The sequence below is a fragment of the Sorex fumeus genome, unplaced genomic scaffold (assembly GCF_029834395.1).
Source record: "Sorex fumeus unplaced genomic scaffold, SorFum_2.1 ptg000037l, whole genome shotgun sequence".
Lineage (NCBI taxonomy): Eukaryota > Metazoa > Chordata > Mammalia > Eulipotyphla > Soricidae > Sorex > Sorex fumeus.
In genome coordinates, this window is record NW_026606094.1 from 39,355,847 (window position 1) to 39,371,041 (window position 15,195).

Genomic DNA, 15,195 nt, shown 5'->3' on the forward strand with positions numbered 1-15,195 from the left:
CTGCTCTCTGAAGTTATGTTGAACATTGAAAAGCATTCTTAATGTGATTCCCATGAATCCCATTTAAAGGCATAAGAATTAAAATTTTAAGAATGCACTGACTACGATCAATATGTTATATAGCAATACAAAAAAGTTTTGGGCCACAGTCTAGGAAGAGACATGAGCCTTCAGAATATCAGCCTTCAGGAAGGTTATGCACTATAGTACTGTTACAGAAATTAATCCGGATGCAGTTGCGACTGTTATAGGAAGTCTGATGTGGAACAGTGAAGGTAAGAGCAATCTACTCGTTTCAACTGTTCATCTATAAAAAGAATGTTCCTGTGAAGAGTGAGTTTCCTGTTACTGTCTCAACAAACTCAACTTGCAGAAATATAGCCAGCAGGAGACTCGATTGGCCTGAGACCTCTAATGTATCTTTGCAAGGCTGGGACTGAATTAGACTTTGACTTTGGAAAGCCCAAACTAAGGGAAACTTTCTATTTTGACTTTCAGGAACTTTCCCAAATTTCACCAGTGGAATAAAGAGGAACTTGAAGAAAGCAATTTTCTGTTGTTTTGGTTATTTTTGTTTCATTTTGTATTGAGGTCATACCCAGCAATACTCAGGGGTTACTTCTGGCTCTGCATTCAGGAATCACTCCTGGTGGGGCTTGGGTGACCATATGGGATGCTGGGGATTGAACCCAGATTGTCTGCACACAAGGCAATGTTCTTACTGTACTATCACTCTGGGTCCTAGAAAGCTACTTATATGTTTGTTTATTTTAATTAAATTTTTTGATAGAATCACCTTGAGATACACAGTTACAAAACTGTTCATGATCCGTTTTCAGTGATGCAATGATCCAACAACCCTTCCTCCTCTACCAGTGTCCACTTCCCACCACCAATGACCCCAGTTTCCCTTCCACCTCCCATGGCTCTATGGCAAGAACTTTCCTTCTCTCTCTCTCTCTCTCTCTCTCTCTCTCTCTCTCTCTCTCTCTCTCGACTCTATGTCTATAACACAGATACTGAGAGGTTATCCTGTTTGTTCCTTTACCCACTTTCAGCACGCAGTTCCTGTCCAGAATGATCATTTCCAACTATCTTTGTCATAATGGTTTGTTTTCTATCCCAACGGCCTTCTTCCCCAGCACTTGAAGCAGGCTTCCAACTGTGGACTAATCTTCCTTGCCCTTATTTCTACTATCCTTGGGTATTAGTCTCGTGTTATTATTATTTTTGATATTTCACAAATGAGTGCAATCATTCTATTCTGTCCTTCTTTTGACTCATTTCACTCAGCATGATATTCTCCATGACCAGCAGTTAAGAAAAATGAAGTCATAAAGTTTGCTTATAAATAGAAAGCTACTTTAAATTCCCTAATTCTATCTGAGAGATGTTTAACAGATTAAAATTGAAAACATTTTAAGGCTGAGGTCTACAGAAGTAGCCTGGAGTAGTAGAGCACATGGCTAGTAGGCATGAGACCTGAGTTTGATCCCTAGAACCACAGAGTGCTCTAGCATCAAATTAATTGTGGATTTTATTACTTTTGGGGTGGGGCACACCTAGCGATGCTCAGGTTTACTCTTGGCTTGGAGCTCAGGAATTACAAGGGACCATATGGATGCTGGGGATCAAACCCAGTCAGCAGCGTGCAAGGCAACTTCCCTAGTTTCTGTACTATCTCTCCAGCCCCGTGCTTTTTGGAAAATTGTAGTAGAGAAGGTAAAGTAATTCATCCTATTTAAATCTAAGGCAACTTATTTACAGAGTTTTGTACGAAACAGTTAAAAAATTAGCTTGATTAGCTAAGGTAAATGAGTCATCATTGTAAATTCCATTACTTGATTGGAGATTACAGTGCATTGATGACTGCATTTGGAAGAAGTAGGACTATTGATGAACATTGTCTTTGTACTCTAGTGAAAAAGAATTTAAATATTTATTTTAGAAAAATTACCATATTCTTATAAGTATATTTTATTTTTATGAAAGCTTGATACACATTTTTGAAACTGTAGGAAAAAATGCTAGATGCTTTTTTACTGTCTGGTGATAGCCATATTTTATATTAAATATTGCTGCTCATTATATTTTCTCTTTTCATTTTATTATTGTATATAACATTTGGGTACTCTTGGCTACTCACTTTTTAAACATTGACATTATGTAGCCCATGTTTTTTCTAAGTCATTTTTGTAAACAGCATAATTAGTAATAATTATGTGTTTATCTATTGTCTTAATATACAAAAACAGTTAAAATGTTTTGCTATTGAACAATTTGTTTATTTTTGTCATTTGTTGTGGGACCATAAATATCTTTGTTCATACATCTTTGAATGATTATATGTAGCTAACTATTCCCATAAGAAAAATTTCAAAAGGTAGAATTACTAGATGAAAGATGCTTCTTATTTTGCATATTCTTGATGCATCTTGCCAAATTGCTCCATAAAAGTTTCTTTTCTGTTGATCCTTTATTGCCCTTTTTTATATAATTTTTTTTTATTTTGAAACAATCTAAAACTTGAAGAAAAGTAGAAATAGTAACAAGTAGTCCATGTAATAAGTAATGAGTGACCTTAAATAAAATTGCTGATGTGGTGACCTCACCACCTCAGTATATATTTCTACGATCAAATACTTCCTCTACTTCCTCTAAAATATCTCAATACAGAGGCTGAAGAGTTGTTATAAGAGTTCGACACTTGCATGAATTTGGTCTGGTCTTGATCCCCAGCACCACCAAGAGTGACCACTGAGCCCAGAACCATGAGTAGCCCCTGAGCAAAGAATGGCAATATAACCAATAAAATCATACTTAGATTTCATGTCAGTTTTATCCTGTGTTTCAATTTCAAACTATTTCAGGCATCACATTTCATTTTATGTCCACTTTCTCTCTAGTTGTGCAGTATTTTTCACTTTGATGATGATGACACTGATTATAGATCAGCTGTTTTATCCAGTGCTGTAAAGTTTGGGTTCCATCTCAGTTTAAATATTTAGAAAGACTTTCTAAGGAATGTTACTCTTTTATTTGATCAGAATTATACTGTGTAAGTTGCTTCCTTTGAATATGGATATAAATTATAAAATTATGAGCATCCCATATTAATTATCAGTCATCGAATACAATATTTGAATAAATTTTTATATATTGAATGAAAACGTTGTACTTAAGTGAAATTATGTTGTTTTTAAGAATAATGTACAATTTTGAGTAATGTGTACTTTTAAGACTATAGTACAAATAAGCAAGACTGTCACTATTGCTTTTCTTCTTTCTCATAGCTATTACCTTCCCAAAAAGTTCACCCAGTGTAATATTGAAGAATATCATGACTTTCTGAATAGTGGAGGTGGTGCTTGCCTTTTCAACAAACCTTCTAAGGTAATAAGTATGATCACAATCTTAGTAAGATTTCTGAAGTATTATAAATGTAATACATTTCCAGTCTTTGGGTATGGAAATATATTACATTTATAAACATACTAAATCTTTATTTTCAAAGTCAGTTTGAATTTGGTTTATTCTGATGTCAGTAGAAACATGGTAAAAAAATAAGAGTTTACTTTCTGAAACTTTTTATTCCTACGTGACTAAATGATGGTTCAAGATTTGCTTGTCTAAACATGTTTGTTTGAGTTTATATTTAATTTTCTTTCAGAAGTTGTTGTTTTTTAATTTCTACTCCTACATAATGTAGAAGAGGGACTTACCTCCTGATACCCTCATTATACCACCATAATACTTCCTTTCAGAATGAGCAACATGATTAAAATTACAAGTACCTTTCAACAAGAAACCAACTGTACTCAGCATTATTTCTCCATAATGTCTTCATTAGAGGCCTTACAAACTAGCAGAGCATCTTCTGGTCATCACTGAAAAAACAGATCTTCCTCTGTGTGTGAATTAAAAGGATGCTTTGCCCATATTAGTTATGTTTCCATGTATCATCAGCGATATGTGGCATTGTCCTTGTTATCATTTGCTTGTTTTCATTCTCTCGTCACTCAAGTGAAACTTAAGGAACATATCATATTGCACTGAAAAGCAAATGGACAATTTAAACATCTTTCCAGGTTTCAGGAGTGATCTTTGAACTAAAATTACCTGCTATAAATGAAAAACAGCATAAATATTTTGCTAAAATAATTGATTATTCTTAATGTAGCGTAAAGAATAAATGTAGTTTTGGTATGTGAGTATTATAGTCTTTCATTTTGAAGCTGAATCATCAGTTGTTCTCAACTGAAAATGAAATACAGAGATGAGTTGATATATAGAAGAGATAATATTAAAATTAGGTGAATATTTCACGATCATCACTGTTACTCTTTTCTTTTCTCTTCTCTTTCCTTGTTGGGCTGGAGTGAATAACAAAGTAACAAGGATATTTATGATTGAGTTTCAGGAGTATATTTGGACATCAATCCCTTCATCAGTGCCTATTACTCTCTATCAATGTCCCCAGTTTCCCTTCTACCCTTCAGTCTACCTCTATGGCAGGCACACTTCCCATCCCTAAGATCCTACCCAGCACAAACTTCCTACTGATAACCAGTTCTCCTGCTCTTTGCTTCTATTGTAGGGCATTTGCTATTTCTCTACAAAGTGATTTTTGCTTTTTTCTGATGGGAGGCCTCCCAGCAGTGCTCAGGAGGTCTAAGTCCCTGTGATTCTTGGCCAAAGATGCTGGTCTGAGAATATGGTGTTGCTTGTGCCCCAGGAACCAGGGTACCTCGGCCACCTAAGTAGTGACTCAAAGGCCTCCAAGTCTTCACTAAGCCATGCTGTGGGACAATGACATTCTGGATATTGAGCTGGGATCAGCTGAATACAAGGCCTTTTAGCCACTGTATTACCCCTCCAGTTCATGTTACTTTATTTTGTTCCCCCCTCCAGTTAAGAAATGCAAAGGGGCGGAGAGATAATACATAGTTAAAAGATTTGCCTTGCATCCTGCTGGCCCCAATTTGATCCCTGGAATTGAGTCCCTAAGCACTGCCGGGAATGAACCCCAAGCATAGAGCAAGAAGTAATCCCTGAGCTCTGCTGGGTATGGCCCAGTTCCTCCCCCCACCCCAAAAGAAATCTGTTGATACGTATATGTTACCTTCCATTCTATAATATGCAAACTTTGCTCAACTTCTTAATAAATATTATATATAAAACCTAGCAACTGATTACTATTTTCTAATGTATCACAACCAGATATACTCAAAAGGTACCAAAATTGTTGTAAAGCATTTAAAATGTACTTGTGTAAGGATAAAATGTGCTTCAATCTGTGGGAAATGTCCTCTGTAAAGTTATGTTAATAGGAATAATACTTTGCATTAAATATATCAATGGATTCATTAGTTTTTGTGTTTCCTTCAGTGTCTGTGAAAGTAGACATTTCAGTTCCTGTTCTACAAGGGAAAGACAGTAAAGATCTTTTCACAAATGAATTAACTCGATCCTCACAATTTGTGATTTTTGTTTTAATATGCAAACACTTGGGCTCTGAAATGACAGATCATTTTCCTGAGAGAAGTAGGTGGGCAGATATTTGAACCCAGAGTTTATGACTCTAGAACCCTTGCTTCCTTGTTTGCAGTGCCCTTTGAGGAATCAGACTGGCTTGGTTTGGGGCCATGGCAAGAGCCTTCTTTATTTTGGTGGCATTTACCAGACCCTGCTTGATATGTGTGTTGTATATGTAAAGAGGATTCCATCTGCAGTGGATACTGAAGTGGATACTTCTAAAGTCCCGAAATCTAAAGCCCTGCTTTCTCACTCAGGGGAATAATAGCAGACAGACCTTCCAGATGTGTAGGTGTGGCTCCTATAGACACTTATTAGGTCTTTGATGTCGATGTTTTGATGTTTGAGTTCCCTTTTTGATTTTCATCCCACAGCTTCTTGATCCTCCTGAATGCGGCAATGGCTTCATTGAAACTGGAGAGGAGTGTGACTGTGGGACTCCAGCAGTAAGTCTTTGGGTTTTTGAGGAGGTTTTTCAGATTACCCAGATTCATTCCAGTTCCCCGCACTGAGACACACAGAGGTAGTGTTATGCTTGGGCATTGTGTAAGAGTTGTGGAAGAGCTATTATTATTGTAAAGGTGTGCAGTTAATTTAGAAAACATCCTGGTACTCTCAGCAAAACTATACAATTTCCTGATGTTTTTGCATCTGTTTTTACTCCATAGGAATGCGTCCTGGAAGGAGCAGAGTGTTGTAAGAAATGTACTTTGACTCAGGACTCTCAATGCAGTGATGGTCTTTGTTGTAAAAAGTGCAAGGTAAAGAACTGTAGTTCATGACTAATCAATAGAAAAGAAACTCTGTTCCATTGATTCATTAAGGCTAATGAAATATAATCTAATAAAAACACTAGTATCTAACATATGTTATTCACCAAGTGCTACCTATGTTGTGGGATGATCACAGACTTGTGAGTTATAGTTATTCTTTTTGTCTTCTGACATGAAAACACAGAGACTTGTAGTGATTAATGAGTTTTTCTAGGGTATTTCACCAAGAAAGTCGGGAGTTAGGTAGGTGTGAGTCCTGATAACCTTCAGAGCTTGTCCTATGCCTGCCGCCTCTCTAAGGAATTCCCAAATGAATTTAAGCTTTGTGTTCTTTCATTATAAAGCTAAGTGTATATTCAATTTGAAAATTTTCTCCTTTTCTTGCTACTCACTTTTGTGTCCTCTTTTATTTATTTTGGGGTGGGGGAGCTTCTCAGCAATGTTCAGGGATGCCGAAGTGGACTTCTGGCAATAGTTGGTCAGTTGGGCTGGATAGTCTGATGCTTACTAGACTAATGATAGTTTAATGCAGCTGCAATGTTGCTCTTGCCCTGTGACAACCAGAGTACCAGGAACACCCTAGTGGTTTTCAGGGACTCTAATGCTACATATTGCAGTGCTGAGAGGGGAGTCAGGTTGGGATCTCATGCATGCAAGGCCTTTGCTTAGCCTTTGAACTATCTCCCCAGCTCATAGTTTGGAATATCTCTTGCATTAGCTGTTGTAAGAGTCAAAGGAATAGGTTTACACTTGATACCACATTATATATAATGTAGGTGAGAGTTTAGAATGCATCTGTATGTATGTTATAGATGTTTATCATCCCAAAAGCATCTCATATCTGTTTCTGAATAGTTAAGGCTTTATCTCAAGACTAATAGTTATTTAGGGTTTACCTCTCTCAAATTAACCTATTTCTCTCTCAAATTAACCTCTCTTCTATGAAACCTGATAAATCTCCCTGTTTTTCCCCTAGTTTTTATTTTTGGTCTCTCCCTCCTGTCTCTACATGTTATGGAAACAGAGCCAGAGGTACCCACACAGTTATTGTCAGTAGATTCTAAGTACATGTTGAATAAATGATAATATGCTCATAAGTATCTTACCGGTTATCTTTTGGTTGACACACAGTCTGTCAAGTAAAGGGAGAATGTAATTGTCTGAATCTATCATTTAAGGTATCCATGGTGTGTCAGAGATTGTTCTAAGCACTTTACACTTACATTAACCCTGGGTTCATAGCCCTAACATTGTTGACCATTGTGAGCAAATATGCCTTTGTTGTAAGAGTACATCTCATACAGTGTCTAGCAGCATCCCTGTCTCCTACCTAAGATGAAGGCAGTACCCCTCCTACTCACAACCAGAAAAGATTCCATACATGTCTCCTAAGGTCATTGTCCAAGCTAATGCCCAGAACCACTATTTTAGCATAGGTGTTATTATCTTGATCGTTACAACTGAGCAATCTGTCTAAAGGAATTGAGGAGAGCCTTCAGAGGCCCACTCAGCTAGTGAGGAAAAGATGAGCAGTTAGAGTCCAGATCTGCTCACAGGAAGTTCTGTTGTTTCAACTTTACAACTCTGTTCTCAGGAGATTTTTATCTCTCTCTCTCTCTCTCCTTTTTTTTTTTTTTTTTTGCTTTTTGGGTCACACTGGCAATGCACAGCGAATACTACTGGCTCTGCACTCAGGAATTACTCCTGGCGTTGCTCCGATGACCATATGGGATGCTGGGAATCAAACCCGGGTTGGCCACATGCAAGGCAAACGCCCTACCCTACCCAGCCCCTCAGCAGTTTTTTAAGGACAAATGAGCTATTGATAGAAAACACACTCTCTGAGAAGGAAGTATAAGATATGTCAAATATGAAATAGGTGTTCACCTTTGGGATACCTCAATTATACATTTGTTTTGTTTTCCACCACAGTTTTCATGGCAAGGGATTCCCAATATTTTATTTTATTTTTGATCTTTAAATCGATTCCTCCATAAAGATATTTAACAAGGCCATATTTTCCCTTTGATTTATGATGTTAGACTCTATAATATAGAGGAACAAGTACAAAATAATATTGCTAAATAACAGGAAAAAATGTATGATTAGTTTTTCTGCAAAGTAAATTTCAAGATCTTTTTAGTTCTTCCTCCACAGCCCTACCTCTAGCCTCTACCTTGGGCTCCTGGAGAAGGCAGAGGCAGGGTAATGAATGGAGGAGGGAAACTGAAGAGGAGGATAAAAATGATCTGTATTTCTGTTTCCCTCCATATATTATAATAGTGCATATAAGTCACTCTCGTCAAACTCTTTCTGTAAAGGGGCAGATAGTAAATAAATAGGATTTGTCTAGGTCAGAAAGTCTCTGTCTCAGTTAACTCAGTCTTTAGTAGGATCATAAATACAGAAACAAATGATTATGGCTGTGCTCTAATCAAACACTTTATTGGGACCCAGAAAGATAGTACAGGAGTTAAGGCACTTTCCTTGCAAGCAGCAGACTCTGGTTTGGGCCCTTGCAGCACAGGTGTTCCCTTGAGGACTGCCAGGAGTGATTCCTAAACTGGAGTCAGTGTAAGCTCTGAGCACTGCTGATGTGGCTCATGTCTCCCCAACACCCCCCACCCCCCACCCCAGCTCCCTCACCACAAAAGAGCTTTATTGACAAAAACAGGTGTCTGGTCAAATCTTGTCCTCAAGCCACAGATTGTTAAAAAGGAACAAAAGGCCCTTATCTACTTGCTTTGTATTTTTCTTCTTGCATCAGCATACAGATTCCAAGAGGGCAGGGAGCTTGTTTAGTTTATCTGCTGCAGTTTCCCAGCACTTAGAGCAAATTGCTCTTTGCTGCACTTTCAGAAGTTTCCTGGCAGTTCTCTAACATTTCATGTACTTCAGAAGTGCCCAGATTTATTTGGTCCACCAACCTCTTTTCAGTAATAAAAAATCACTCCATGCATCTCTGGAAATCTACCTCCTTAAGAAAAAAAAATGCCAAAACCAGAAAGTGCTCCCTTGTTACCCTGGAAGCTACTATTGGCCCTCCCCACCCCAACACTCCAGAGCATCCACATCGTGAAACGCTAGCCTACATTGTTTTTAGGTCTGTCTTAAATCTCTTCATATTTTAATTTCTGATGCTCCAACATTGTGGCTGGCCCCAGTTCTGATGAAGACAATATAAACATATTACCTTGCATATGACCTGATTTCTTTTTTGTTGTTATTGTTCTTTTTACCCCAACCAAAACACAAGGCCCTTGCAAGCAGGACATCTAGATTTTGTTGTTTGTTAAGTTCTCTATGCTTAGAAAGTGCTTATGTTTTTAAATGCCCAGTGTGTTCCTCATGAAAGATTGAAGTTTATTTGCATCTTCTAAAAAACTATCTGTTGAGATCCCAGTTTTGGAAAGGAAAAGAAGGAGGCGGGGTGGGGAGCTCAATTTTTTATATTTTATTTTGTTGTTGTTATTAAAATAAGTATGCTTGCAATTATAAATTCAGTGCTTAAAATTTTTTCAGACTCAAGACAATGGGCTAGAGCAATTGTTTGTATGCAGGAAGCCCTGATCGGATCCCTGGCACTATGTGGCTCCCTGGGCATTACTAGGAGTAACCTCTGAGTGCAGTTAGGAGTAAACCCCAAGCATTCTTTGGTGTGCCCCAAAATCCAAAAATTAAAAAAAAATTACTATAAAAATTCAGTGGCCTGAATGATAGTACAGTGGGCAGGGCTTTTACCTTGCATGCTACTAACCTGAGGTCAATCCCTGGCACCCCAGGTGGTCTCCCAAGCACCACCAGGAGTGAGCCCTGAATACAGAGCAAGGAGTAAGCCCTAAGTACTGTTAGGCATCACCCAAAAAGCAAAAACAGAAAGCTTATTTGTTCTCTATTTGAAATGAGTGAAAGCAAACTATCCCATACAGCAGTGCAAATAATAGAAACATTAGAAAATAATGAAAGACCAAATTGTAGATCTATAAAATTGACCCAGGAGAAAAGGAAAGAAGGAAATTGCTTTGCCAGAGAACCTAACTTTTGCAATTTTGCCCACAATGCAACTTGCACAATTCTTGGCAGAGTATGTTAAAAAAAAAAAAAGAGTAATATGAGCCCAAAATTACAGTGGCCAAGAACAGTGATCCTTTTGTGGGGGAGGGAATTCTTGAAACCTTCTCTTCGGAGACCCTGGCTCATTGCCCAAATTCTTTGAGGAAGTGTCAAGAGTTGTGGTTCTAGAGATGGCTACTTGGCGAGTTACATGATTCCTGTCAAAAGCATTATTGACTCTGCAAGGTCTCGCTGTTCAGGTCTGGTGAGAGCTAATGGAACTTTCTGGCCATACCCCTGGACCTCACGATGCACCTGATGGAGAGAAGGGAGGGCGATGAGCTAAATCATGGTCTCCAAGATACAAGAATGTGTCCCAAATTCTGGACAAGATGACAGGGGATGTAGCATAATAATAATAGCACTGCAGCACTGTCCTCCCATTGTTCATTGATTTACTCCAGCGGGCACCAGTAATGTCTCCATTGTGAGACTTGTTACTGTGTTTGGCATATCAAATATGCCATGGGGAGCTTGCTTGGCTTTGCCATGTGGGCGGGATACTCTCTGGAGCTTGCCAGGCTCTCCGAGAGGGCTGGAAGTATCGAATCCGGGTCGGATTTACAAGGCAAAGGCCCTACCCACTGTGCTATCGCTCCAGACCGAATAATAATAACAACAATAATAAGTGTAAGGGGCAAAAAAGAGAAGTCAGTATATTGCTGGACTACAGTCCCAGAAATATCTGGATTCCCTGGAGGTTGAAGAAAGGACTACCTCTTTTATTGGCATAGAAGAGGTAAAGACTATATGCCAATCTGAAAAATGAAAGCCTTGTGTCTGGGGACAGAAAGTCTGGAGAATGAAAAGGAGACCCTGCAGAGTAATTTACAATGCTTGTTTTCTTTTTTTTTTTTAATGGATCACCATGGGGTACAGTTACAGACTTACAAATTTTCGTGCTTATGCTTCAGTCATACAATGATCTAGTGCCCATCCCTCCACCAGTGCCGCCTGTTCTCCACTACCAGTGTTCCCAGTATCCCTCCCATTCCCCCCTCCCACCGTAACTTCAGTCTTGGATAAATGCCAAAGGGAAGTGACTTCTTCCCAATAAGGTTCTGGCCTGTGACTCCAATAGCGCTGCTTTAACAAGGAGGATGTGATGAATATTTATTTACTTGGTCTCTGACTCTGACTCTCTCTGTCTCTGTCTCTCTGTCTCTGTCTCTCTCTCTCTTTCTCTCTCTCTCTCTCTCACACACACACACACGCACACACGCACAACACTCATTTCTAGGAGATGAAAATGGTGGTTTACTTGTCTTAAGAATAAAGGATAAAATATAATGCAGAAGCTATTTGGAATAAAGAATTAATTTATACTAACTTGCCTTTTGGCAGGTGTCGTACCCCCAAGTAAGCTGAATGGAATATATGGTTTGCTCTGTGCAAGAGAGACTCTGAGAACTACTTTCACGAAACTGGTTTCACAGATTAAGAATATTCAGTTTGCTTTTTTCTTTTTCATTTTCTGTGTTTGCACCATATCCCTTCATACTTGGAGGCTACTCCTGGCTCTATGCTTGGGGGAGACCAGGAGTGCTGGGGAAGGAGCCTGGGTCTCCTGTGTGCAGAACATGTTCTCGGCCCACTGGGGCATCTCTCTCACTCTCACCCCCATTTCACTTTTTTAAAATATGATTCTTTGTAAAATCATGCAATTTTCCTCACCATGGATGAAGCTAGAGTGAAGTCAGCCAGAAGGAAAGAGATAGATACAGAATGTTCTCACATGTGGGACTTAAGGACACACAACAAGGTAGCAACAAAAGACCAAAGACATCATAATGAGAAGGTTGTTCCCAGCAAATGAGGTGGTGCAGGGGATTGAAAGGGAGAGGCATTGGGGTTCTGGGAAAGGGAAGTGGGTTAACTGGTGGTGGGTATTGGAATTATACACATGCGAAACCATCATTAATATTGTAAATCACAGAACTTCAATTTTTTTCTTCTTTTTTAATTTTTATTAGTGAGACACCATGAGTTACAATTGTAGACTTAGAAATTTTGTGCTTGGGTTTCAATTATACAATGATCAAATACCCATCCCTCCACCAGTGCCCATTTCCCACCACCACGGATCCCAGTATCCCTCCCACCTCCCTTCCTCCCCATCCCACCTTGCCTCTGTGGCAGGGCATTCCCTTTTGTTCTCTCTCTCTCTCTTATTGGGTGTTGTGGTTTGCAAAAGAGGCAATGGGTGACAATCATGTTTGGTCTATAGTCTACTTTCAGCATGCTTCTCCCATTCTGGGAGGATCCTCCCAACACCCTTTATTAGAACTTCAATTTTTTAAGGTTCTTTTAGAAAGATGGTTGTTTTTCTTTGACAGTTTTTTTCATGCTTTTTGTTAACTTTAGTTTCAGCCTATGGGAACTGTGTGCCGAGAAGCTGTCAATGATTGTGATATTCATGAAACATGCTCAGGAAATTCAAGCCAGGTAATTTATTTAATTTTTAAGGTAGTTCACAATATTTGATTACATTTAATATTCAAACACAAATCCCACCACCATTACACCTTCCCATCACCATATTTGGGATGTTTCCATCCCAAACACCAATCCCTGTCCCAAAGCAAAACCGAAGTAATATATTTTGTATTGTTTGTTATGAAAAAACTGCTGAAAATACTGCAAAAAATTATCCATAGAGGAAAGAACGTGAAGATTGTTCTAACTTAACAGGGGCCAGAAGACATTTTATAAGATATCACTAACATGTTGTTAAAGGTTGAGCCTTGTAACTTTTGTGTATGTATGTGTATATATATATAACATATATGTATGAACACAAGTGGACAAAGTGTTTTTGATATATGTATATATTTCCCTCTATGATTTGTTGCTTATTATTTGAACCCCATCAAATGTGGTGCGGTACACTTGGAGTGTGGGTAGGATGTGTCTTATGATGATTTGCAGCCTTGTGGTCCAGGAATAGGTTCACTTGTGTGTGAGGCTCCGCCCAAGCGTGTGGGAAGCAGCTTTGAGCATGGCGGCCGTTGGGGTTTGGAGGTTTTCGGCTGCTGGGGCTGGGTTGTTGGGGCGGGGAGGGCTCTCTGGGGCAGCCTGAGTAAAACAGATTGGCACAAGGTCCAGTGGCATGGCTATGGTGAGCGTCATTTCAAGCCAGGTAATATAAAGAATAAACCATCAGGATAAAAAGTAGTGTCATCTTAAGTGCATTTACAACACCATCTCCACTCCTGTAAAATATAAATGGATGGATGTTCCTGTCCTTCACAGAAGCTTAGTCTACTTTTTTTCCCCCAGCTACTTAAGTTTCAATATTTAAAGCACGAGCAGATGTTCTGCATAATTTTTTGTCATAATGTTGAACAAACCTAAGAAACGTGTATGTCTTATCTATTTTGGTTTTATTTAAAAAGAGGAAGAAAAGCATTTATCTAATTTGTGAAGGAGCAAACAAAAAGAAGCCACCAGCCAATCTAAACAGGAGCCAGGCAAGGCAGTGAGACCCACGGAGCACCGGGACTTCGAGAAGGGACCCATCCTTTGTTTTGATTCCAGTTTATATACCACAGCCTGCATCTCGCCATTGGCAACTACTCTGATTTAGCTATAAAGAGAGGAGATGAGAGAGTCGGTAAAGTTTATGGGGATCCAGAGATTTCACAGGGCCTGTGTGTAGACCCTTGCTTTTCATGATGATTTTCATGATGGTTCAGGACCATAAGCTGCCATGCAAGCTGAAGTTGTACAGTCATCTTAGCACTTGGTGGGAAAACTATCTGTGTCACTTCGGTGACAAAAACTATTTGTCACTAGTAAAAATTCATAATGTTGATCTGAAATAGGGAATTTTAAAATATGAATGAATATCACTAAAAGAAGGTATCAAGAATTGCAGCATCCTCATTTATTTGTAAAATACTTAGTTTGAAATGTGCATGGCTTCTTCTTACTGTGAACCTTAAACCTAGTAAGCATCTTTTCTGTGCCCTATTGAATTTCCATTCTTCTTTCTACACTTGGGTTAACTTTCCACATTTTATCCCCATTTGCTTTTAATGTCATAAAATATCTCCAAGATATGTGAGGAAAGAAGTGTGAAGCAGTGTTTTGGGGGTTTTGCTGAAAAGCAGTATCAGCATTCCCAAAGTCAGCAACTTTTTTTAGATTCTAATTTCAGTGCCCTGGCCAGCCAACCTCCCTCCTTCCCTCCCATCCCTTTTTTCCTTCCTTCCTTCCTTCCTTCCTTCCTTCCTTCCTTCCTTCCTTCCTTCTTTCCTTCCTTCCTTCCTTCCTTCTCTCCTTCTCTCCCTAGCAGCCAGTTCCCTTTTATTATTAAGTTTTGTAAAATGTCGCATGCTGCCACCCACAGAGACAATAAAAGTCCACTCTTTGCTCTGTATAGGAATAGTTATTATTAGGGTACTAATAATAACTATTCAATAGTCATAAAATTATATTATCTATTTAAACAGTTTTATTTTAAAGGTAGTTATCTTTCATGTAAAAAGTATTTTCTTTTACTATCTGATCAACATTGTTTTTTAAGGTAACTCTTATTGACATTAAGGATGCAGTAATAACTATAATGGCTTCTGCAGGAAAAGTGTGAATATACAATAAGCAAGAATTTGAAAATAATTCTAAACCCAAAAAGTGAAGCACATACGAACATGCTCTTGTTATATCAGTTGTAGCAGCATAAACTGAGATAACTATAGTGAGTAGATAATTATAAGTGAATACAGTTAGCACAATGGTTATGTGGTTTGTTAGCTCCATTTGATGTTTTATA

At 38.6% G+C, this 15,195-nt stretch overlaps 1 protein-coding gene across 17 annotated transcripts in view; it reads left to right on the forward strand.

Annotated features, from left to right (window-relative positions):
• Window positions 1-15,195, forward strand: part of ADAM22 (ADAM metallopeptidase domain 22) — a 264,012-nt gene that overhangs the window by 201,475 nt on the left and 47,342 nt on the right. For all 17 annotated transcript variants that reach the window (XM_056118006.1, XM_056118007.1, XM_056118009.1 and 14 more), the window contains exons 15-18: window positions 3,294-3,393; window positions 5,910-5,981; window positions 6,204-6,296; window positions 12,786-12,866. In XM_056118006.1, coding sequence (XP_055973981.1) covers window positions 3,294-3,393; window positions 5,910-5,981; window positions 6,204-6,296; window positions 12,786-12,866 — 346 coding nt within the window. The remainder of the gene's footprint in view (window positions 1-3,293; window positions 3,394-5,909; window positions 5,982-6,203; window positions 6,297-12,785; window positions 12,867-15,195) is intronic.